At 32.8% G+C, this 25,874-nt stretch overlaps 2 protein-coding genes across 4 annotated transcripts; one reads left to right on the top strand and one right to left on the bottom strand.

The window, feature by feature from the left end:
* Positions 1 to 140: 140 nt before the first annotated feature.
* LOC121250049 (shikimate kinase, chloroplastic) lies at positions 141 to 5,926 on the bottom strand. Of its 3 annotated transcripts, none has more exons than XM_041148963.1 (11): positions 5,574 to 5,926; positions 5,087 to 5,422; positions 4,002 to 4,060; positions 3,744 to 3,798; positions 3,579 to 3,651; positions 3,055 to 3,142; positions 1,419 to 1,501; positions 1,178 to 1,307; positions 991 to 1,069; positions 646 to 710; positions 141 to 480 (listed from the first exon to the last, which is right to left on the bottom strand). In XM_041148963.1, the coding sequence occupies exons 2-11, from the start codon at positions 5,304 to 5,306 to the stop codon at positions 424 to 426; spliced, it is 909 nt and encodes a 302-aa protein (XP_041004897.1). In that variant the 5' UTR covers positions 5,307 to 5,422; positions 5,574 to 5,926; the 3' UTR covers positions 141 to 423. The 3 variants fall into 3 exon arrangements, with proteins under 3 accessions (XP_041004897.1, XP_041004896.1, XP_041004898.1); XM_041148962.1 differs by having other exon boundaries at positions 5,627 to 5,926; XM_041148964.1 differs by having other exon boundaries at positions 5,681 to 5,926.
* A 6,843-nt stretch (positions 5,927 to 12,769) lies between these two features.
* On the top strand, positions 12,770 to 15,084 carry LOC121249283 (protein FAR-RED IMPAIRED RESPONSE 1-like). Its single transcript, XM_041147991.1, has 5 exons — positions 12,770 to 13,243; positions 13,328 to 13,701; positions 13,744 to 14,029; positions 14,779 to 14,868; positions 14,965 to 15,084. Exons 1-5 carry the CDS (start codon positions 12,770 to 12,772, stop codon positions 15,082 to 15,084), a joined length of 1,344 nt encoding a protein of 447 aa, XP_041003925.1.
* Positions 15,085 to 25,874: the final 10,790 nt, after the last annotated feature.

Below are 25,874 nucleotides of genomic sequence, written 5' to 3'. Positions count from 1 at the left end.
CAACTCACGACTATTCATAAAGAACTTAATTCAGTTCAACTCAGCTCAACATCTAAACACAATATTAAGGTGAAAAAGAACATCTATCCAAGAATGGGCTTTTAAAACATAAACCACCAAACGGGGCCTCAATTATTTTGAAGGAATTTCCCACAAATATAATAACAGAGAAATTCTTGAGTGATATTTTATCAGCAATCATATACAACTGCACTGCGACACCTTTCTAATATTACAGTGAAAACGTCGAGGGTATTCATTTCATTTTTTATCTTTGCATGCCATACCCCCCCTAGTCATACATATAGACGCACAATACATGCCATGTTCCGTTGCTAAAAATAGAAACATGGCATGCCGCACCCACATATAAAGAAAAACAATAGAGGTACTAAAATAGGCATTCCGTGGAAGCTCGTTGAACTAGAATGCAAAATGGCCATTCCCTTTCTTAAGAAAGCCGTCAATTTGTTCGAGTGCCTGGAAAAATGCAAAGTCAAACTAGCTAAGCAATAAGAAAATAAGAACACAAATTACAACAACCATATTTCAAATTTGAAATTACAGAAGAAAAAGTGGCAGCACTGCATTAGCTAAGAATGCATGAACTGCAATGATGAGAGAAAGAGAGAGAGAGAGAGAGACCTCAATTGCAATCTCAGCCGGAGTGAGATTGCATACATCTCTATGTCCTAGTTTAGCTGCAATCTCTGCAAAATGAAAACATTAGCTTTGAGCACTTGTTAAATAAGCAGCCAGGCAAACTTAAAATGCCCATCATGAAGTGAATCTCAACGTCAAAAAACGAGAATGCAAGTCATAAGGAAAATTTTTATTTTATTCACTCTATCGCATGACATGGTTTATCATTGATTATTATGACTACCCGAAAGAAAAAATAAGCCTCCAAGGAACGACAGTATCTTTCTTTCTTTTTCTCGGTTACACATGGCAACAGCCTAAAATAAGAGCACCCCAAAGTTCACATACCTTCCAAGGAAACCCTTGCATTTGCATTGGCATATGCTTCACCCCTCTCTTCCAGAAGAGTAGACAGCCGCGTGAAAGTCTGCAGGGAAGTAAAATGACACAACATACCAGCAATCAGAACCATTACTATATGAAAGATAAAATATTATATTGCTGAGAACTTTCTGCATGGAAGACAAAGGCCTACCTTTGTGTATGCATCACCTGCATCATGATGCAAAAGGGGGCGAGAACCCGTTCCTACAGCTGCAATTCTACGGGCCAATGCTTCCAAAGGAACATCCAACCAGAGACTTATACCCTTCTGCATATATTTCCTGATATAACCAAATAAAGACACGCCCTTTTACCAAGTTATATGGGCAATCAAGTGACAAATGACAAAAAAGATGATGAAAATTATTTTTGACTTGTATATTTGCTATTACCAGTTGATAGGCCGAGTAACTGCACCTCCACCAGTAGAAACAACAAGTTGAGGCCTTAGAGACAGCTTTCGCAGAACCGCAGTCTAAAAGGCAAGGGTGTATAGTCATAATTGATTACAAAAGAGAAGCAGTAAAGAGGAAAAAAGTGGTAATTAGCAGAACATATCGAGGGCTGACAAGCATAAGCACCACAAGCACTAAATCGTGTCTGCATATATTATCATTGATTTTGACGGTCACAAAACCACCTACTTTTATTTACTTTTTAAAAGTGCAGAATACAAGAATAAGGCTGGCATTGCATGTTTACTTTCTTCAACCTAAATATTTCATGATACATTATCGTGCAAGCACTTGTACTACTTCATAGTAAACTATGGAACAAGCTTATGGTTCTCTTCTACAACCCCGTATACTGACAAGAATCTTTCAAAATATATATATATATATAAAAGACATACAAAAAAATACATCATGCTTTTTACCCTAGATAATTACAATCTGAGATTTAAAGAATAAAAAATAAAGGAAATATGATGATGGGAATACTGCCTAGAGTCAATGGCTAATCACACAAGAAACTCAAAACAGACGACTTAAGGACATGGAATAATTTTCTACACCATCGTACACCCGATTATTCCATACTCTCCAAATGGACCAAATAAGAAAATGTGGAATAGCATTCCATATTTAACGACTTCTATGACCACCAAACTTTCTTTTCCAAGAAGCAAGCAAGTTAACCACCCTTTTCAGTCTCACCCATTGAACCCAAAAAGAGAGAACAAGCAACCACATTTCTGCCGCAATCAAACTATATAGAGGAAGATAATCAATCAATTCATCCGAGATTTTATAATACCAGTCTCCCCTTAAAAACTTTCATGAATGTACCAAACTTTTCGTCCACAAAAAAATTCAACATTCTGGAGAAATGATAATGTATTGCCTCTCAAAGTTGCTTAAAACAATCAAGCTTCATATTTCACTATGTGCCAATCTCCAACAGAATCTCTTTTCTGCACCACTCGAAGGTAATTAGCATATAACAAATCAAGGAAACGAACTGACTCCAGTTCTCAATCCTGAATAGCATGCAGAAAAGTAGGATTCCTATTATCAGCACCTCCCTCTTCCAATTTCCCCATTACAGCATGTTTATTGTTTCCAGTTAAAGTATTAACCTTTTCATGTGTACAGACAATTTGAAGCACATTGTCTGCTCAAGGTAAGGCACAAATCCCCAACATAAATATATTGAAAACCCCCAAAATTAAAAAAATATATATACAATCATGTCATGAAAATCATAATTTTCATGTGTACATACCATAAAAATAATATTTAAAGGAATGCATCTAAATGCTACCAAAATCAAACATGATTATCCAGAGTATATGAGCAAACACATCAAAGCTTTACTTCCACATCCTTTTGATATGCCCTTAACAAGTAAGCTCATAAAAAAATGAGGGGAAGGGAACAAAGAGAAAAGGCAATGATATGATTCAACTTGCAAAAAAAAAAAAAAAAATCTTTGGGGAGTGTGGAAATAGAAACAAAGAAACATGATAGCAGCACTTCGTATTGATAACTGCAGGAAACATATTGATAGCAGTAATTCGCAACTGACCTCTTTTTCCCTGAAGAAGCCTTCTCCATAGAGCTTGAATATTTCAGCTACAGAAGCTCCATCAAAATCATCCTCCACCAGCGTGTCACTGGAGTATTCACAAATAAATAAAAATGCAGTAGTAGTCAGCAGGAAATACATTGTGCCTGTGAAGTAGACCAATGCATGGGAAGAGCAAGACAAGCAAGTGATACAACTTTTGGACAACTTCAATTCATTATCCTATGAACTGAAAGTAGACCAGAGTCCTCGCGTTTATTGCAATTCTTAGCACCAGGATTCAAAATTGTCACTTGCTGTAACTTTAGAGAGTCAATCCTATCACTTGAAAATTGAGTTCCTCGCTATTTAAGCTTTCCCATCGAACCCTTGGAAAGAATGAGGTAAACATCAGGGAAAACAAAATAACATAATAACATCAACCCTAAAGAAAGTGTCTCCCTTTCCTCATTCTTTCCAAGAGCCAGTTGGGGGAGAAATGTTTTGAGTAAACAGCCAAACAATAAGAACTCAAGAGTACAAACCTGTCGAAAAAGGAATAACCAAGTACTTGTGACAAAATCTTGCCCACTGTCGTTTTCCCAGAGCCCATCATACCTGCATTTTTACATTTGTGTACAGTTCAAGTACCCGAATAATGAAATGGCTCTTTCAATACAAAGGACTTGGATTTAAATAAAGAAACTGACCAACAAGATATATACAGCGTCCATTTAAATATGTCTTGATCTCCTGTGACTTTTTCTGCAATTTTATTAACTTCCAGTAAGAAAAATATTCAAAGCTGTCCCCTAGATAAAGAACCCCCTCAAGTGTTTTAAATTTGAGGCAATAGTTTATGTTACCATTTAACATACAAAAATGACACACTAAAGAAATGATAAGTGTATTATGTCACCATTCATCACACACCAAATTAAACTAGAAAAAGGGAAGTTATGCCATACCTTCAAAATTGGAGCTTCATCAAAAGGATCTTGAAAGCTTCCAGATTCCAAAATTGAAGCTGCAAACGTAATATTAAATATAAAAGGTCAATAACACAAAATGAAAATAGCCATGATCACTACAGTCGCGTTTAGAGAAGAGAGAGAACCAAAACACAATTCCATTCTTAGATATGCCAAAAAACAACCTCAATAACTCCCTTAAACCATCTAACCAATATATCATTCTCAAGTATCCTGTCATTGCATTAAAGATCACAAAAATATGTGCTCCAATTCATTAAAGATTGCAATCCAACTAGATCTTTTCAGTTAGCACATCCGAATTCAACAGGTCCCTAATATGGTTGAGATCAAAGAATGTGAACTTTAAGGAAACACTTCGGTGGCCAGTGCCCTCAAAGACCTTCTGGAAACCTGAACCCCACATGAGTATATGGTATAATGACAATTCAAATGGCAATCTATCCAAAGCTTTATAAAAGTGATTTTTCTGAAAAAAGAAAATCTTATTTTGAAAGCGAATGTCAATGATTAGGAAAAACAATACCATTGGACTCTTTTTAGCATATTCATTCCTGCATATGAATTCTGGATCCTTTTTTTCCTTATTCATTCCTGCATACGTATTCTGACACATCCTAGATGCCTTCTATGATCTTGTGAACAACCATTGTGCATAGAGCACCTTAAGCTACAGTAATACCACTTGAAAATAACATACCTTTAGTTCTCTACAGGAGCTCAGTAAATTTTGCACTACCGCAAACACTTATTTTGGTATATATTCACACTGTCATGGACTCATGGTGTCATTAATTCACAATATACTGATCTGGTTTTAAATGCGCAAGTTAATCACGGCGTGGCTAAAATTATAGATTGGAGGAAACCGTCACAGATTCATGACAGTTAGATCCGGCATCATTTTCTATGACCTTTTTTTTTTTTGTGGTGGCCCATGCAGGTCCTGGTTCTGGTTCAATCATTGGATTAATTTCAGAAATCAAGAAGCAAAAAAACTCCAAAACAATAAAAGCCTTACACTAAAAGGCACGTAAATGATTGATTCCTTCGCAAAATACCTGGAAAGTTCTTATAAGAACAGGAAACCTCCAATGATACCGTTCTGTACCGATTTGAAATCCTCGTTTTAGGCTGCAATTGAGGGGATATCAGCACCTGAGGCTTGTCTTGTTCCCTGAATTTTCGAGAAAACCGCACCGAACAGCTTGGTTCCTTTGTCATCTTCTCCAAGCCGTTCCACGATGGGAGTAGCAAACTCGTTGCAACCTTGGCCTCCATTCTCGCTGTCAGACTAGCTCGAATTCGGCAGTAACTCAATCAATGTTCCAGGAATTTGTTAATTTATAGACAGAGACAAGGCTAAATATCTCCAATTGTATTCGAGATTTATTTCCCTGAAAAACCAAGCAATTTCAATCAACTATTTTTACAACTGAGCAAATTATAGCTAAAAAATCAAAAAAAAAAAAAACGAGGGAAACGAGGGGAAGAGGAACTGAAAAATAAAATAAAAAACAAAAAAGTGAGAGGAAGGATAGAGCGTACAATAAATGAAGCTTTCCACAAATTTTTGCCGATTCGCTAACAATTACACGTACCTCAAAAAAGAATTTCTCAGAGATCAGAAACTATCAAATGGAAATGGAGTTGACCTGGTGGAATTGCGTGAGGCCCTCAATCTCCCTCCCTCCTTTCTAGGAATTTATCTCGGAGCGGCGGCGGTTGCTGCCGTTGTTATTTTTATTGAGACTAGTTGATGCTGTGGACAAATGTACAAAGGAGTCCACACGGATTAGTGGTTACGAAAGCGAACCGGAGAGAGAGAGAGAGAGAGAGATGAGGAAGATGGAGGAGTAGGTTTTGAGGAGGGAAGATGCGAGTGTAGTGGGTTGGACCCGTTTTTAAGTGCAACCTCTCAGCGGTGGGTGCGGCGTAAAGATAAGGATGAAACGAGATCTGAAATGAATATTCATTTTTTTAAGTGATTGTCTTGCGTTTGTACATGCGAATATAATTATTATCTTTATTTTATTTTTATGTCACATTTTTTATAAAAAATTATTTAGTGACAATAAATATGTTATATTTTATATAATAAGAAGATAATATAATATATAAAATTTTTTTTAATATGATTTAAGGATACGTATATCTCATGCAATTCATTAATGGAAATTTATTAATAAAAAATAATTTTTTTATACGAATTTCAGATTTATCAAATTTTAAAAGAAAAAATTTTAAAATATACCACATCCTAAAAATACAATTATCCTTTGAAATTATATCTATGACGTGGCAATGAGTCAATGACATGTGGAGCTACGCAGCACGCACCAACCGTCATTTTGGCCTTAGGTGATCGGTGGAATGGGTTTTGGTTGGTGGCAGCAGAGTGTCGTTGTCGTTTTGGGTGTGGGGACTGTTCTGGTCACCGGTCACCGTCCTCATGGGTGAATGGGAGATTTTTATTTATTTTTTCCTATTTTGCATTTGATTTATAACATTGTTATGGAATTCACTATGATCATTTTAAAAGTGTTTCATTTAATCTTATCTTATTATTATAATTTTTTAAAATTTTTATATAAAGTATAATAAATAGCAAATTTTAATTCAACTTTTTTAAATCTTAAAACAATAATAATACTAAAAAATAAGAAAATTTCTATTAATAAGCCTCACACATGACATACCACTCTTTTTTATATATTTTTTTAATTTTTTTCTCTTAAAAAATATGTAGTATATGGATAATGAGTAGAATAATTCAATTATTTTAAGAATAATAAAACTAAAAAAAATTTAAAAATAAAAGAAAGTATAGTGTGTGGTGTATAAGGTTTATGAATAGCAAAATTTAAAAAATAATATTCTAATAATATTTTATTCAATTTTTATCTTTCATCTAAAACCATCTCATTTTATCTTTGAATCCAAACCACCCCTAAAATATCGGTATTCTTTTTTAAGTGAGTTGATATGGTTGATTTTCACATCATTTGTGTCTTAAGCCCTATTTGGATAGTGAGAGTATTTCATCTCATCTCATCATTACCACTTTTTTAAATTTTCACATAAAATATAAGAAACAATTCAACATTTTTCAAATATCAAAATAATAATAATATTAAAAAATAATCTTCTAATAATATTTTATCTAACTTTTAATTTTCATCTCAACTCACTATCTAAATGCTACCTTAGATGTGTCAAGCTTATTATCTAATTTGGAGGATTTGCTTTTAGAGAAATAAATCTACTATCTAAATCATATGGTATTTCTTTCTTATTATTTGCATAACATTCTTTAATAACAAATAGAATTAGATATATAAAGAAATTTTATAATAATAAATTTACCAAATGATTTAATGTAAATTAAAACTTAAAATTTATTTTACAATAAAAAGATATTCAATATAACACATGAATTATGTCAATTTATAATTTTATTTTTATAAGATTTATTTTTTAACTAAACATTTACTTAGTGTGAAGTCTATATCTCTATATTAATCATTTAATTAGATAAGATAATTAGAAACAGCATTACCTCTGTTTAGATGGTAATTCATATTGTGTCACTCGGATTTATATCGAGTCATTTGGACTCGTGTTATGAAAAAAGTCAAGTTTAACCCAATCCAAATAATTGAGTCATTCAATTTTGTGTCATTTAGGTTCACGTTGCCTTTATTTTATTAGGAGAAATGATTTGTACAAGATCAAAATAGACAAATCTCATATAAGTTTTTGTAAAAAAATGAATCCCATTTTTTGACGAATGACTTATATGAGTTTTGTCTGTTTGAGACTTATATTTAATATTACTCTTTTATTAATCTTCGTACTCGTTTATGCATTTTTTGATGTAAAAGTATGATAATCGTGGATAACATATCTATTTTCTACCTCGGTACTTATTAATTAATAAATAATTGAAATTAACAACAATATATATGTTTGATTTAAAACGCTTTATATGTTTTTCTTTAATTTTTTCTACGTGAAAAATAGAAATGATCTTTTTATTGTTTATTTTTTTCTTTTAATTGAGTAATATTTGTTTGTCGAGAAGAAAAGATAAAAGAAAACAATTCTGCTTTGGAGCAGTAAGGTTGTTTTCAACCATTTAACAGCATCCAATCAAAAAGTGACATCTTAGCATTACACAAATTAAAATTATAAGAACCACCACATGGAATTTCTACCTAATTAAAAACCCTAGAAAGATATATTTTCCCTTTCCTCTGCTACGGTGCTACCCGACGTTGTGCGTCTTGTTGTTGTTTCCAGCACTTGTCGCCGCCACCAGCAGCCTGATGCCAACCAGCCCGACGCAGCCACCCACTCCGACGTAGCCACCACCTTCCTACCTACCGTCGTCCTCTACTCAAGAAATGGTTTGTCCCTTGTCAAGACAGAACTGAGTTCCCTATCTTGAGTTTGTGATTTTTTTAGCCCAAAACTGCTTTTTATATTAAAATTAAATTAAATTTAAAATTATTAAAAAAAAAAAAAAAAAACCCACATGAAAGCCTATAGAAAACTCTCTGTAAAAAATCTGAAAGCATTTCCTATGAAAGTATCGAAAAGTATTTGCGAACTAATTTTTGGGTATATTGTTAGAATTAGAGAAAGTATTAAACCCATAAACCCAATGTGCATTACAAAAGATGCAAGACATTATTTGGAACCTAAACAATCAAGAACAAAACTTGTTTTTTTCAGTACGATATTTACTTCCTCATTTTTAGTGCCATAATTATTAGTCAAATCCACAGCCAATGAAAAAAGTGTTGGCAAGTATTGAATGTTACGGTGATAATTGTATTGATATGGTGTAATTTTATATGGGAGAGAGGAGATGGGCGATAAGAAACCACATGGGTGAGAAGAGTTAAACGAGAAGGATTTTCAAATCGGAAAGAGAAAATGAGGTCGATTTAGGCGAGGCAAGGAGAGTGAGATGAGAGATGATTTCAGATGGGAGAGAGGAGATGGGCGAGGAGAGTGATCTCTACTATATGTCGTGCATCCACTATGAACCCCTGGGTGGGATATGTGGCAAAAAAGTATTAATAGTTGTTTTCAGCCCTTTAACAATATTTTTATTGGATTAGTTAAAGTTAAAGTATATTTTTTATAAATATAAGATAAATTTAACTTTTAGCTATTTCATTCACATAAATCTCTACATTGAAATATCTATTTTTTCATTATGTGACAATAAAATAATAAAAGATGAATTTGACTTTGACTATTCACATTAAATCTTTACATTGGATTATGAAATTATTTTTAAAAATATTTAATAATTTCAAAAATATTTTAATTTTTTTAATTACGAAATTATTTTATTTTATCATATTTTACTATTCATAATATTATATATTAATTAGTAATCATATTCTAATTAAATTATGGGTTAAAAATAGAAATTAGAAAGACATTGATGGAGACCTCGGGAGAGAGAAACAAATTATATAAAATAGATTTGATGAATGAACAGTATCTTTTAAATTTGAAAATTACCTTAGAAGTTACTGTAGCTATATTCTAAATATTTGAAATATAGCTATTCCAATGTGATACGTTTTATGGTTCAATAGCTAAGTTCTCATTGGATTTAGCTTTTAGCCAATCCAATGAGAGTGCTCTAACAGCATTACTGGAAGTGCAGTGTTTTGTTTTGTATTTTTTTGTCTTTTCAAGCCAAATAAGGGAGAATCACAGATCTGGGTCTTCCCATCTTCCACAGGCCAGCACATGGGAGCCCTTTTCCAACGCCACGTGTGGCGTTTCTGGAGTCTGTGAGTCTGGGACTTCAAAGATCAACCGTCGGTTTCTTTCCTAAGTGGCACGTGTACTCACATCAATCTCTTTTGTGCACTGCTTTTCCCTTTTTGTGCAACATTTTTCCTTGTACTTTTTTTTGTGTAATGTTGTTTTTAGGATAATCAAAATCCAAAAAAGTAGTGCCTTTGGACCTTAGTCCGAATGGAGTAGTGGTCCCCCCTCCGCGTTGACGGGGCCTAGAGGGGTTTGGTGGACCCTATCCTGCTTAGGCAGGGTAGGGGTTTTGTAACCTCTGTCGTGGACAGAGGTGATATTTCTCTAAGACCTAAGTCTTTAGAGATTTACCGTATGGACTAAACCATATTAGTCAAGGAAGTGTATTGGGAAACTATTAACGATTGTAATTGACTTGTTTTCAAGTCAACTTTATAAATCTTCTCGTGATGAAGGGTTATGATCCCTTTTATAAAAAAAAAAAAAAAAAAAAAAAAAAAAAAAAAAAAAAAAAACAGCATGGTAAGAAGATCTGTCCAAAAGAAAACAATTATACTGGGTACAAGCGAACCGCGTACCAATTGCGTACCCAAGTGTGACATGGCAGGCAACAGGGGTATTTACGTAATTATTGAAAGCAAAAAAAATAAAAGCAATTAAAACAAAAGAAAGAAGGATCCTTCGTCAGTTCGTCTCCCTCCCAACGCACTTCCCTCCTTCTTTCGAAATCTCTTCCGAAGGCTCCCTCAAATCTCTTCCTCTGCGAGCGACGGCGAGATTGATGTGAAGTAAGTGTACAAGAACACATTTATTTATTTATTTATTCTGTTTTTGCAACTAAAATTTCTAAGAGGGAAAAATGTGAACCATCTGAATGTACAAAAAGAAACATGCTTTAGTGTTAAAACTCTCGTAAGAAGTGGTTAAATATCAGTCATGATGAGTGAAAAAGAGAGGAGCCTTTGCTCTAAAAGAGTTGCCCACTTTCTGGGATTACTTAGGATTTTTGCATTTTTTTTTCTCTTTTTCTGATAAAGGCAGTGGGCACTACTTTACTCTCTGTTCTTGCTTTTGAGGGAAAATTAATTTTAAGTTCAGCTTTGGTCCTCTTCATAATCTGTGCCAAATCTGTGTTTTATGCCCAACACTTATGAAGACAGCATGAGCACCTATGAAGATAGCATGTGCGCCTATATTTTAACCAACATGGATGTATTGAAAGCATGTGCGCCTATACTTATGAAGACAACATGTGCAGTTCTATCTATGTTTAGCATTTGTAGAATTTAGAATATCCACTTGTTATGAACTTAGTTTGAGATTTTTAATAAGTTTCAAATATTTGAAGTTCTTTTTTGCATTGCTTGGATTTGGAATTCTAAGTATGTTAAAAATGAGTAAATACGACAAATCTGGTTGTATAATTGTGTAGTCCCTTTGATATAACTTGTTTTTATTTGGTAACTTGTTCTTCATGATTAATGTTGGAAAGCTTCGCTGCAACTTCTATGCTTTTAAGTTTTATTTTGTCCATTTAGTGATTGTATTCGATTAATTTTCAGTTTACACTCTTATTCTTGTGCAGGACATTCAAGCACTGATCAATAAAATTAATATATAGTGGCTCGTCTTCCAACAAAGTATTCTGATGGAGAAAGGGAAAGAGCACGCATTTCCTATCACACCTCCTATCACAAATCCATCAACAAATCCATCAAATCAAATGATACCAAGACCATTTTATACATATTTGTCAACACCTCCTAACATAGATCCATCTATCAATCTAGCAACTCAGGTATTATAAATACTAACATTAGATGCCATAGGTATTATGAATATAAAAAATTTAGAACAGGCCAACCATTAGATTTAATTTTGATTTTGATCTATCTTCAAATCTTTAGTTTGGATTGGTATATATATAGATATGAATTAATTGAAAAAATAACATTAGATGCTTTCTTTGTAAGACAACAAATTAATTTAGTGAATAAGAAAAAGATGAAGCTGGATGCCAGAATATTTCCTAACTTTTTTTTTTTTTGGGTAGCTAGGGCAGGTCTTTTCAATTAATGTATATATAATCTGTTTTATATTAATGAAATAGATTGTTAATTTTATTTAATTATAATTAATTATTACCTCTATATCATGTTTTGAAGGATCGATCAGTCAATCATGCGCATTAGGTGATTGAATTAATGTATATATAATTTGTTTTATATTAATGTCTATATTTATTACTACATCTTTGATTAATTGTCATTATTGATATATATGTTAGGTGATATCAATGCATTTTTATCCAGATTTTCCAAGCTATATGCATAAGAGCCATGCACCAATGCCATATGCTTGGTTTCCACCATTCTTATCTTGTCCTAATGCCAACCCATCTCTATGGACTTGTCAGGTTATAAGTTAAATTTTTAAGTAGCGTGTGTATTTTTTAAAATGCTTAAATTGATTCAAAATATTATTGTAAATTGAATGTAAATCTTATGTAGGGATTTCAGTCATCAGCCTCCTCTTCGATTGGTTTAAACTCTGCAAGCTCAAGCCATGTGAAAGAAATTTAGGAGCCCACACCTGACTCTAGGGAGGTTGAAACTTTGTCTATGCCCTTTGAATCCAAATATGACAATGAAGAAGGGACAGCAGTGCATACTAAGGAGGCCGATATCATTGAGGAGTCGAAGTTGGAAATGGTGTTTAAATCTGAAGAAGAGTTAATTTCTTACTATAAAAGCTATAGAAAACAATGCGGCTTTGGGATAATGACACAAAGGAGCCATAGGTTTGAGGATGGGAGGCTTAGATATATCACATTGGGTTGTGCTCATGGCAGGAAGGCATGAAATCGGACCACAAATGTCACTCGACCACGTCTGACATCAAAGACAGGCTGTAATGCAAGGATAAATGTTACGTTTTCTGAAGGGATGTTGAAGTTGTTGACTGTTCACAATACCCACAATCACGGGCTAAGTCCACAAAAGGCGAGGTTCTTTCGGTACAATAGAGAAGTGAGTTTGTCTATTAAGAGAATGCTAGATACAAATGATCAGACTGGTATCAAAATGAACAAGAGCTTAGCCGCTCTTGTGCAAGAAGCAGGTGAGTTTGAGAACTTGTCATTCAATGAAAAAGACTGTCGTAATTATATTGACAAGGCACGCCACTTTCGACTTGGGAAATGTGGCGCTGGAGCTCTCCATGAATATTTTGTTAGGATGCAATACAAGAATAATGGATTCTTTTCCCTAATGGATATGGATGATGATGGGAGGTTGAAAAATGTCTTTTGGGCAGATTCACGAAGTAGGGCATCATACAAATATTTTAGTAATGTTGTCACGTTCGACACTACATATCTGATAAATAGGTATGAGATGCCATTTGTACTGTTTGTTCGCGTAAATCACCATGGACAATCAATCCTTTAGGGGGCATGATTAATTTCTAACGAGGATACAGAAACGTTCACATGGTTGTTTCAGAGTTTGTTGAACTGTATGAATGGTGAAGCTCCAAAGGCTATTATCACATATCAAGATAGAGCCATGGAAAATGCGATTGCGCTTGTCTTTCCGAATACCCGACACCGATTTTGCTTATGGCACATACTGAAGAAATTACCTGAAAAACTCGGTTCACATGGTACATACAAAGATAGGTTGAAAAGTCAGTTGCTTATGTGTGTGTATGACTCTCAAACAATAGAGGAGTTTGAGAGTTGTTGGGAAGTGATGATTAAAACATACAACTTGCAAGAAAATGCTTGGTTGCAGAGTTTATATGCTGAGCGTACCTATTGGGCACCAGTATTCTTGAAAGAAGTTTTTTTGGACTGGAATGAGCACAACCCAACGAAGTGAGAGCATGAATGCTTATTTGACGGGTACGTTCATGCTAGGACAAACTTAAAAGAGTTTGTTGATCAATTCGATAATGCGTTGAGAATGAAGATTGAGAATGAAAATGCAGCGGACTTTCACTCATTCAACGTTACAATTCTTGCCATCTCTATTTCTCTACTTGAGAAGATATTTCAAACCACATATACTAACTCTAAATTTAGAGAAGTTAAAAAAGAAGTAATGGGAATGCTTGGTGTTCTTCCAACTCTACACCGAAAAGATGGTGTCATTGCAACGTACCATGTAGAAGATGAAATAGAAGTTGATGATTTCATCAAGGAGGTGACCCAAACGGTGTATTTTAATGAGGCCGAAATTGATGTAAAGTGTTCATGCTCACTGTTCGAAATGAGAGGGATATTGTGTAGACATGCATTAGCCATTATGAGAGTTAACAAAGTGAAAAAGGTGCTAGAAAAGTATATATTAAATCGATGGAGAAATGATATTAAAAGGACATACACTCTCATACGCAGTACTTATGACTCAGTTGATGCAAGGCCAGAAATGAGCAGATATTCGCATATATTGAAGGTATGCTATTTTCTTATTTTCACGTATATTTTGTTGGTTGTGGTTTGTTATATGGTCGGATTGTGACATTCTTATTTTGTTTTGAACTTAACAAAAAAAAATTGAATAGGTATGCTATGACGTTGCCACAAATGCAGCGTCATGTGATAAACATGCTGATGATATGATAGATAAGTTACATGCAATGAACATTGTCTATCGCACCAAGAAGTCACACCAATAATCCTTGGAACATGTTGCAGATACAACTATTGATGCAAGTATAGCTGGGAGTTTAAAGAAAGTCCTAAGTCCCCTTATAATTAGAGGCAAAGGAAGACCGCCATGCCTCAGAAAAAAAAAATCAATGATTGAGAGAGTCAAACCCACGACGAAGAAGACTACTCAGAAGGGAAAACGTAAACAGGTTAACTCAGTGTTTCATTATAAATCTAGTTGATATTTTTATCTTGTGTATTTGTTTGTTAGACGTAATCTGGTTTTTTATTGATTTGTAGCCACATGGAAGAGATATCGATATAGTTGACACGTGCAGGAATTTATTTGAGCAAACAGTTGTTGAGACTCAAGAGAGTGTTGTCATTCAGGCAACTCATGATTCTATTATCTTACTTTTTTATTCTTACTTTTTGTAATGTTTGGTAATATGAATTTGACTTTTTTACTTTTTTATCTATTGCTAGCCACCTCAAAACACTACCGAAGTATTGGACTTTAGTGAAACTCAACTTGGGGATGGGAGACGACCAGAACTTCATAAAGCTCTAGATGAGACTCAAGATTGTGGACACGTGCATGACTGAAGATGTTGAAATACTTTCATTTGTAATTAATTTTGTTGGTGTATTTCATTCCATGGTTGTGATTTGTTTATGTTAGGACTCATTTGATGTAATTGTGAGAGGTTGAGATTTTGAGTTGTACGTGTTAATTAATACATGTAGAAGTAGGTGGTATGTTGTATGTATATAATGAAGTTATATTTTGTTAAAGTGAAATCATGGACACCAATGAAGTTATATTTTGTTAAAATGTATTCAGGAACTTGAAGTTATGCTATTGAGTTGTAGAATTTTTCATATAATTTGTGAATGATTTCTTGGTTTTTTTTTTTTTGCCAACTAATGAATTTATATTTTGTTAAAGTGAAATCATGGACTCGAATTTATGCTACTGAGTTGTGAAATTTTTCATGTAATTTGTGAATAGTTGTTTGGTTTCTTTTTGCTAACCAATTTGCCATGATCTGTCTACTGATATCTACTGATATATTAGGACAGTATTTGGTATCAACCTGTTTAAAGTACTTTCATGGGAACAAATAATGCCAAGATCACACTTCCAAGCTTCATACATAGATAAGTTATATACAAGAACATTGATGCACATGCATCGTTTACATCTCAATTTCTCAACTAGTTGCTTAAGGTTATACACAACAAAGACAACAAAAGTATATACAAAGTTCCCTCTAGTAATATGGTTTCATTGTTTACAGATGCAATACAATAAAATTAATATAAAAATAATCCAACAGACACGAAGTAATGTGCGTTCACGCCGGATGTCTGCTTGTTGTTGCCTTTGAATATAAAGTTGGTCATTGTGGATTCTCAACTTATACTTTACAATCTCTTCATCTCTTCTTCGAAACTCTTCCTCATTCCTTAACAACTCAATTTCTATCTTCATAAGTTTTCTTTCTCTTTCCTCACTGTGATTTGCCCATTTAAAATAGTTGCAGTGTGGTAATCCCTAATTATAAATAAACAAACGTAAAATATCAAACTTTTGTAGAAACTCAAATGCATGTCAAAGTTATACTAAAAAATTTCTACCTCTGTATTGTAGTTTGGACACTCAAAAAATGATCGGCTCAGATTTTTTGGCGTATTCGATGTTCTAAGTTTTGCAGGCTTCTCACAAGTGCACATGGGTTGTTCGTCGAAATCCATAAAGAAGCTGAGGATGACATCCTAATGAAGACAATGTCAACAAATCAACCAAAGAATACAAAACTTTGCATATACATTACCAAAATTTTGCACATTACCAAAACTTTGCATATCACAAGCAAAATAATAGAGACAATCAAGTAGACAAGATATAATGAAAAGAGCTCAACTTGATAGCTGCACTTTATATATGGTGTCTTAATTATATATGATATAATGAAAGGAGCTCAACATGGTCAAAATTTGTGTTGCTCTAGTTGGTTTCCCTATCATTATACTTGGGGAATACCGAGCACTTTACCAATATCTTCTCCTCAGAAACTCAATTGAACTGAAGCATCTTAGGAAACATATGACGTCTTCCATTTTGCATTTTATGGTGTATATATGATGGTATTTTGGCACTCCTTGTCTAGTGCTACTTCTTATTTGTGCTCCTGTTTCTAAATTTTCCAGCTGAACAAAACATGCACATGCACTCTCAAATGTATGTGCACATACACATAAGGCCTAACTTTGCTTTGGAAAGGAAAAAAAAAAATGGAGAACATAAGGCAATTAAAATCAAAGTTTGATGCAGCATGATTCATGTGAAGTGGAATCTATGAACACAAGATATGACAACTCTTCTATAACTTTACCAAAACTTTGCAAAACTTTGAATATTAGCTCAATTCTATATTACCAAAACTTTGCAAGTTACCAATCTCCATGCACACGACAAAACAATCACTCTCACAAGCAAAATAATAGAGACGATCAAGTAGACAAGATATAATGAAAGGAGCCCAACTTGATAGCTGCACTTTATATATGATATGTTAATTATGATCACAATAACAGTGAGCAGTCTAGGATGAAACAAATCTTTAATTTTTTTGGTCTTTTTCCTCTTTGTTTTGTTTCTACTTGCCCTACACATGTGATTCACTGCAACACAAGTTCAGGACGGAGAACACCATAGAAACAACGTGGTCAAGCTAGCCAAGGCAGAACCTCGAGTATACCTGTACCGAGTCTGAAAGTTCCTACAGAGTACAACCATTACATCAAAGAAAAGAAAATATGCTTGTCCATGTACAAGCAAATCACACACAATTCACATGCTGCTCAAAACACAAGAGCAAGTCAATGAGTTCTATTTTGTAGCAAGGGTCACCCCACTACATGAAGCGCTTCACCAAACAAAGCAATAGGAAAAGGCATCAACCATTTCTAAGTCCACAAATTTACCAGGAGACGCATCATGCTGTTGCCGGTATTTTCTTTTATGTATGCTTCTAACAACGAATGACTAAAGTGATCAATTGGGCACTCATCTTTTTCTACAAATTACAGTGAGCAGTCCAGATTATAGTGCATACTTATCTAGTTCAAAGCATGGAGGATATTACTTCATCTTCATAGACTGAACTCCATCATTAAATAGCTCCCACATTTCCTCAAATGAATCAAAAAATACAAAAAGCAAAGAGAGAGAAGCAGAGAGAGAGAGAGATACCTGTACGTTGAATTGCGTCGACGGAGAAGAGGGATTTGTAGGGATTAGGGCTCATAATCAAAAATGGAATTTGATTAGGGTTAGGGTTTGGAACCAAAGAGGAAAGAGGACATTTGTGCTTAGGGTTGGGGTTTGGAACCAAAGAGGGAAGAGGACATCTGTGCTTAGGGTTAGGGTTCATAACAATCTCAAAGAAATAAATGGAATTTGACAGAGGAGAGACCGAGAATCAACATTGCTGAAGTGAAGAGAAATAGAGAAAAGAGAGAGCCTTACCGTTTCGGCGAAAATGGAGGAGCCTTCAGGTTTCTGTGATGGGCGAGAATGGAGGAGAATGTGGGATGCGAGAATGGAGGAGAAGGTGGGATGGAGGAGAATTTGTGATGGACGAAACGGTGCGTTGCAAACTTGCACCTGCATTTTTTCCCTTCATTTTTGCAATTCGATACAAACTTCTTTCCCACCCCAAACGATTAAAATGAAACACACCGTTTCATTAAATTCATTACATGTCAGCACTTTGGTGCGCATCGGTGTGCAAACCGCCTGCCTTCAGACTTTTCCAAAAGAAAAAGGTACTGGGTAGTTTGAGTTGGTGACAAGTGTAATATCTAAACCTTGTGCGAACCTAAGGTTCTGCCTCCTGTGAAAGGAATCTCATCATCTGACATCTACTATGCCCCTAGGTTCTTTAATGTTCTCGTGGCTTAAAATGACATCTATATCAACTCAATATTCGCTTATCTAAATGCAGTCGTGACAAATTGAATACATCATATGTATGTTACAACAACATAGAAAAACTTGAGATATTAAACCATATTAATTTATAAATTTATTTTTATAATATTTATATGTAGATTAAGCATTTTCCTAAGTTTGAAAGGATCCCTTTCAGTAACTCCCATAATTATTAAGTTACAGTATTATATATCTACAAGTCTAGTACACACTACTTGTTATAAAATGCATTGTATTCATAAAAAAGTCAAAGCACTAATAATTCTTTAAGTAAATTAGATGTGTCATATCAAAACATTAGCAAGTTTGTGAGTTTTCCTTATATAAAATATCTTTGTATACCTGACTTATTATAATTTAATAAATATCATTAAACAAGAAAGTATTTACATACTCCATCTTTTTCTTTTCTTTTTTTTGAAGAAAACATTTCATTTCAATCCATTGACTTAAACATCCAGTACAATTTTCTCACAATTAAAACATTGCAAAATCTCTCTTGGACCATCCTCAAGCCAAACCACTTCCTCTTCAAAGCCTAAAGCTAGCTTAGCAAGGATGTGTGCAGCATTTTTCCGTTTTCTTGATATAGACTTCAATTGTCGATTGTTGTTATGACAAAAGAATAGCTTCAAATCTTCTACAATCTATTCATACTATGTCCTGTACTCAATCTTACTCTTTACATCATTGATCAACACAAGAGCATCCCCTCAAAAATTGTCTGGTGCAATCTCAGTTCTATACTCAGATATGTAGCTCTCTCTAAAGCAACAACCTTAGCTTGTAAATGATTAGTAATAAACCTCTTGGACCACCCACCTTCTCAGCTTGTAACCACTATTCCACCTCCCATCCTCTTATTCTTCTCATAAAAAGTTGCATCCCAATTAAGCTTGAACCAGTTAAATGAAGGCTTGCTCCATTTCACAGGTATACCTCTGGCAACCCCTCTAACTATTTGAGTCTTTCCACACTGCTGAGCATAGTGAAAATCCTCAACTTCCAATCTTGCAATCTGCCACACTTTCTTAGGGCCCTCTAACTTACCTTAAAAAAACCACCATATTCCTTCGCAACCAGATTCTCCTTAGCACACACACAATCAGCTCAAGTTTTGCCTTATGATGTCTCGCTACCAGTCCGTCCTAAATATGAACAAAACTCATCTCACTCAATGTTGTTTTATGTAATGGACTATCTAAGTCAGACCATACATCCTGAGCTGCTACACAACTCCACAAAGCATGACTGCTAGTCTGCTCCTGCTGCCTACAAATAGGACACAAACAATCACCTAAGACTTTTCTCTTCGACAAATTCCCTCATGTAGGTAATTCTTCACTAACTGCCTTTCACATAAAGACTTTGACACCATTAGGCACTTGTAAATCTCAAAGTCTCTTCCATATATCTAAAGGTACATGTTGTTTTGAAGACTCACCCATATTGACCCTCTTTCATTGACATTGCAGAAAATAGGCTGATTTAACTAAAAACATGCTAGTCTTGGTTTGTCCCCAAGTCAATTTATCAACAGAACCTTGCTTGCAGTCAAACTCTTTATCAAATCTGCTTCCTCAGCACAGATCACCTTATCCTCAGTTTGGATTGAGAGTTAATCTCAACTCATCTCATCTCATCATTATAATTTTCACAAATTTTCACACAAAATATAATAAACAATTCAATTTTTTAAAATCTCAAAATAATAATAATATTAAAAAAATAATATTTTATTCAATTTTCAACTTTCATCTCAACTCACTCTCCAAACGTAATATATTCCCTTCACCATCCAACAACTCTTTCACAAAAGACTTTCTCTGCAAAACAATAACTGAAGATTGAACCTTTTGTGAGTATATGAAGTGGGAAGCCAACTATCCCCCGTATTCTAATCTTTTCCCCAGTTTCCACCTCCACCTCAAATCAGTTTTAACTATGTCACCTACCCGCAAATATTTCTCCAAATCAAAAAAGCAAAACATCCCGCTTTTGCACTTAAAAGAACAACCTTTTTAAAATAATTTTTCTGCGTTATCTTAGAAATAAGGGAATTAGGTTTAACAAGCAATCATCAATATTGTTTAATTTTTTATACAATATTTAAGATAAATTACCATAGACCGACAAATCATTCAAGTGCCAGCTAATCTGAGCAAGCAAATGTCTTGGAGTGCTTTATAGGTTTACACATGATTTCATTGAAGCCGCGTATTTCGCCTCCTTACCCACGATCGAAACATGCATGATTGGAGTTCAGAAAAAAAAATAAAAAATAAGAAAAGGAATAAATAAAAATAAGCATGATCTGAGCCCATGAAAAAATATTCATCGCGTAAAATGATTGGAGCCCAGAAAATAAAATAATGCGAAAAATAGCAGCATGATCAGAGAAGACAACCTGGCATAATTGATCATGAAGGTTTGCTTTCTGAAATAATATTATATAACTAGGCTGATCTAAATCAGTAACGTACAATATGGATTATGTTCTAAACGTGGCTGATCTTGTTGTAAAAGGATTCTAATTGATTAGGAAAATATTAGTATATCGCATTAACTTGACCGTTCTTTTTGACCGTTTGATAAATTTTTTTTTTTTACGTAGTAATTAAGGAAATATTTTTAAATATATTGGTGTATTTTTTTTATTTTTTAAAAATATTTAAATATATTAAAAAAATATGAAATGGAAAAAGAAAAAAAAAATAGACTGGGCGGCATGCCCCGCGGTAAATGCTGGGCGGCAGAGTAGCATTGCCCAATTGACTAATATTAATATTGCAGCTCATGAACTTGGGTGTCTGCAGTTCCACTCTTGTTTTAAAAGAAATTATATTTACAGTATTAATGTACAAATTCCTTGTATTTGTTTTTTTTAAATAATAAATATGTGACCTACATGAAAAAAAATATTTTTCTAACAATAAAATCTCATTTTTTTAAATGGAGTATGCATGCATGGCTTGCACAGTATCTTAAAAGCGTATCTAACATTATTTTTATTTTTATTTCTCCTGTGTTTTTTAAGGTTGCTATGATGTTGCTTATATAATTGGATTAACTATCTCATTGACTAATTTTATAGCATGATTACCAAAATTAACTGTTAATATATAATTAACGGTTATATATATAATTTATTTAATATGAGGATCTACAAAAATAGAAATGCGATGGATTTGTGCATGAAACTCTATCATAAAGGACAGTGCTTGAGTCTTGTGTGTAGTTTATATGAGAAATGATAATTACAGTCATAAAATATACAAATACAGTATTTTTCTTTTTAAAAAAATGACTAAATATGAAACTCATATAAAAAAATTAATTTTTTAATAATAAACCTCACTCTTTTTTAAAAGAAATATACAGTACTTATATAATCTATGATTGTATCTGACATTACTCGGTTTATATATTCTAATTCATCATCATTATCATGGAGAGTTCAAAAATGGCTGTTGATATTGAGTAATTAGAATTGACAAATATTGAAATGAGGTAGATTTGTGCATGAAATTCTACCATAAGGGCAGTGCTTGACTCTCATGCGCCTAACGTAACCATGCTTAAAAAATTAGATTGAATATGACTCTCCTCAATTATGTATTATATAGAATTGGATACTTACCTTAAAAAAAATTAAAAATATAACTGACATGTCGTCATGAAATAATTAATATTATTCATATATGATATTTGAACAATATAAAATTTACATAAATCTCATATATTGTGTCAACAATTTAATAATTTGGACAAATATAAATCTCGTAGATTATATTAAAATGGTGCGAATGAATCAATGATAAATTTTCTTTAGATGACTAATTCATATTTTTGAAACTATATATTATGATGCAATTTGAGCCACCGCGTTCATGTGGAGTTGGTGAGTCAAAGAATGTTAACCTTACAGAATTCAACTTCGATTTTCTTCCTTAATTTCAACTTTTAAGAAAATTTTGCTGGAAAAACGATATATATAGTGCACTTTTATCAATATCCTTGTCAAAATGTACTATTAATGTGATATTATCTCTTAATTTTTAAATTTATTATTCTTAAAAATAAATATTAATATAATATTTAATGTACAATATTATATCAAAACAGTGTAATAAAAATAAGATGAAAAAGTAGAATATAGTATAATTAATTTGATCCGCAAGGTCTAAAGTCGAGTCATAACCTCCTAGTTATAGTTCTGCTAACAATAGGCTGTTAAAGTCAAGTACGTGATCAGTAATAATTATCTGGACGCGGTCAGTCTATTAGACTATTATTAAAGAGTACGGAAAAATAATTATACATAAATTATTTATACAATACTCAAATATATAAATTTTGTGTACATCCTTTATTAAAAAAATTAGATTGATCATAAAAATTAACAAAAATATCACTTTATTTATATTACGAGACACTTAGATGGATATGTTTGAGAACACAATTGTTTTCAAAATATTTTATTATTATTTATAAATATTTTATTATTATTTATAAATTATTTTAATATTATTAACAAATAATTTGAGATATTATTAACATTAAGGGTAAAACTGCCGGCGTCACCAATCCGGCAATCCCTAAATTCCATGCTCTGTCTTCTATGGCCAAATGCAGGTCAACACTCTCAAAAAATAAATGGTGGGCCAACTATATCATCCATACCAACCAACCTACCGCGCAGGTCTCCAATTGATGTTTCTTTTACCGCTCTTCCCGGTCAGTATTAGTCAGCATCACAAGTTTCAATTTTAGAAAGAAAAATATTGATAGCTATTATGATTGGAGTAACCATTTTTATACATATTAGGTAGCATTATCCAAATCATACGTCTTTTAAATTTAAAATTAAAAAAAGACGATAAGAGAGTTGATGAGAGAAAGTAAAAAAGAGAGAGATCGAGATAAGAGAGAGGGATTGAGCAGAGATGAGAGAGAAACGATGAGGGATGAGAGAGAGATGATGAGAGAGAGCCACTGATGGGAGAGAAGATGAGAGAGAGGAAGAGAGAGAGAGGGTTAGACGTCTATTGCGTTTTGCACCAAAAAACAAAAATAAAAAGATGAGAAGCAGTCATGTAGTGTGTGTAATGTGTGCACAGTTATAGTGACTGCTCTGTAACACTACTCATTTCGAAAAAACAATAATATAATAAAATCTATTTGTATAGAAAAGTGTTACAATCATAAAAAAAAAAAAAATTTATAAATTGACGTAATTTTATATGATTCGTTAAATTTATGTTATAATTAAAAATAATTTTATAAATTAACAAATCACATCAAAATACATCAATTTGTTATATTAATTTTATAGTTAAATATTTCTCATTTATATACGAAAGACACTCTTAACACTGATGCAATGTCAAATTAAAAAAGAATATTTAATTTGTAATTTTTTTTTAATTTACAAAATCAGTTATTTTCGTGTCAATAATATTTACCATGTAACCTTTGTACCAACTTAAAGAGTAGAAAATAAAAACAAATAAAAAAATTATATATATAATTACTTTTTTGTATTTTTTACGTATTTTATTAATATAATTAATTACATATTTTTTTAATATAAAATAATTATTTTAACCAAACTTATTGAAAGGTGACCTTGGCCTACCTCTTCTCAAGGGAATGGCCACCGGCCCACCGGCTACAATATCACATGCACCACCAACCAATGGTGTACACCTTCCATCTTCCTAACCCGAGAGGAAACATTCAAAAATTAAAGGAATTAGGGGAGCAAATCAACAAATCGGGGGCTGTCATTCCTTGCTTCTCCAGATTTTATAGCAGCATGGATCATCAATAGATTACATCTTTAGGATTATGTTTCAATGCTGAGCTCATTTTAGTCTGTTTCATTCAAATCATGAGATTCATTACTTTTTAAATTTTTATAAAAAAATTTAAATATATCATAATCTATTTTATACATTCAAACACATCTCAATAAATATATAAAATTCATTCAAACATTTTAACTCACTACTATTTACAGATGAACTTAAATCATCTAAAATCACTTCATCACCCTAATCCTAACCGAACTTAAGCTTCTCGAAACACTAGAGTATTCCTAAATAAACATTCAACCGGCGGAAAGAAATAGAGACCAAAGAAGATTAAAGAGTAATTATCCATGGTCTCTTTTATTATTATTCTATGGCATTTAATCATTAAAGATAATTATTATTATTTATTTATGGCCTATTATTAAAAGAAAATAATTTATACATAATATTTTTTATAATACTTTATATAACTATATTTTAAATAAAGAATATTTTTATAAAATATTTTATAAAAGTAAAATAATTTTATAAAAATAATTTTATTTTATAATATTATTATGTAATGTGTTGTGTATATTATTATTTATTATTAAATAAAATGTGAATGAAGAAGAATAATATTATATATAATCTTATAATATATAAGTGTTAGAGTGAGATTTATTATTTTTACATAAATTTTATATATATGCGTTTTTTTAAAATGATTATACGGAATTTGCGAACCGTCCACTTCTTACCATAATCGAGCAGGTAGGGTCTTTGTCTTAGCAGATCGATGTGACGTTTACCAACCCCTCTATATCCTTACCAACACCCACGACTTCAACGTGTTCTTTTTTTTTTTGTTTTTGGGATTTTATCTTCCGACCTACCAACTACTCACAAAGCCCGGCTCCCCCGCTTTCATGTATTAAGATAATAATATTACAGAAATAATTCGAAATTGTTGTTGAAACAATGGGGGCTGATGCTACAACAGGATGAGGTATTTCGCCCCAACATAATAATAATAATAATAATAATATGAGTAATATTATATACAATTTTAAAATATGTAAATCTCTTATATTTTTTTTTTAAATGAGAGATTTATCATTAAAAAAATAACTTTTAAACGTAAGTTCCAGATTTACACTAAATTTATGCATTCCAAAATTGTAAATATCATTTTTCTAATAATATATGATATGATATTAACATATTTTTTCACGCTGATGAGTGTTTTAAAATTGTTTAGGGCCTAAATAGTGTAAATTCACCAGAAAGAGTCAAAGACTCGTGTTAATACATCTTTTGTGGTGAATTTTAGGAATTTGTATTCATTGTGAAGCCCCGAATCAGAAATCCTTTGGGCCGATTATGGATTCATACATATGATCATTTCTTAATTGGGCTGAGCTCACCCAAAACTTTTCAAACTGGTCCAAGATTATTTTAAACACTCAGCCTTATCTATGACACCTCTCGTAATTAACTCAGACATATATCTATATATATATATATATATATATGAAAAATTCTGCTTATTATTTTTACATTACACATCAGTTTTTATTTATTTTTTTCCTTAAAATGTG

The sequence above is a fragment of the Juglans microcarpa x Juglans regia genome, chromosome 2D, assembly GCF_004785595.1.
Source record: "Juglans microcarpa x Juglans regia isolate MS1-56 chromosome 2D, Jm3101_v1.0, whole genome shotgun sequence".
NCBI classification, from domain to species: Eukaryota; Viridiplantae; Streptophyta; class Magnoliopsida; order Fagales; family Juglandaceae; genus Juglans; species Juglans microcarpa x Juglans regia.
The sequence above is the reverse complement of the archived record's forward strand: the minus strand, read 5'-3'. Positions and strand labels throughout refer to the sequence as shown.

Bases quoted from the DNA above. Each gene is read 5' to 3' on its own strand.
- LOC121250049 (XM_041148963.1), bottom strand. From the start codon at position 5,306: ATGGAGGCCAAGGTTGCAACGAGTTTGCTACTCCCATCGTGGAACGGC. The intron at 4,061-5,086 runs GTATTTTGCGAA...TTACGTTTGCAG, and splicing joins TTCTTATAAGAACTTTCCAG to CTTCAATTTTGGAATCTGGA. The intron at 3,799-4,001 runs GTATGGCATAAC...ATAAAATTGCAG, and splicing joins ATGAAGCTCCAATTTTGAAG to AAAAAGTCACAGGAGATCAA.
- LOC121249283 (XM_041147991.1), top strand. From the start codon at position 12,770: ATGTTGAAGTTGTTGACTGTTCACAATACCCACAATCACGGGCTAAGT. The intron at 13,702-13,743 runs GTGAGAGCATGA...CGTTCATGCTAG, and splicing joins AATGAGCACAACCCAACGAA to GACAAACTTAAAAGAGTTTG. The intron at 14,030-14,778 runs GTGACCCAAACG...ATTGATTTGTAG, and splicing joins TTGATGATTTCATCAAGGAG to CCACATGGAAGAGATATCGA.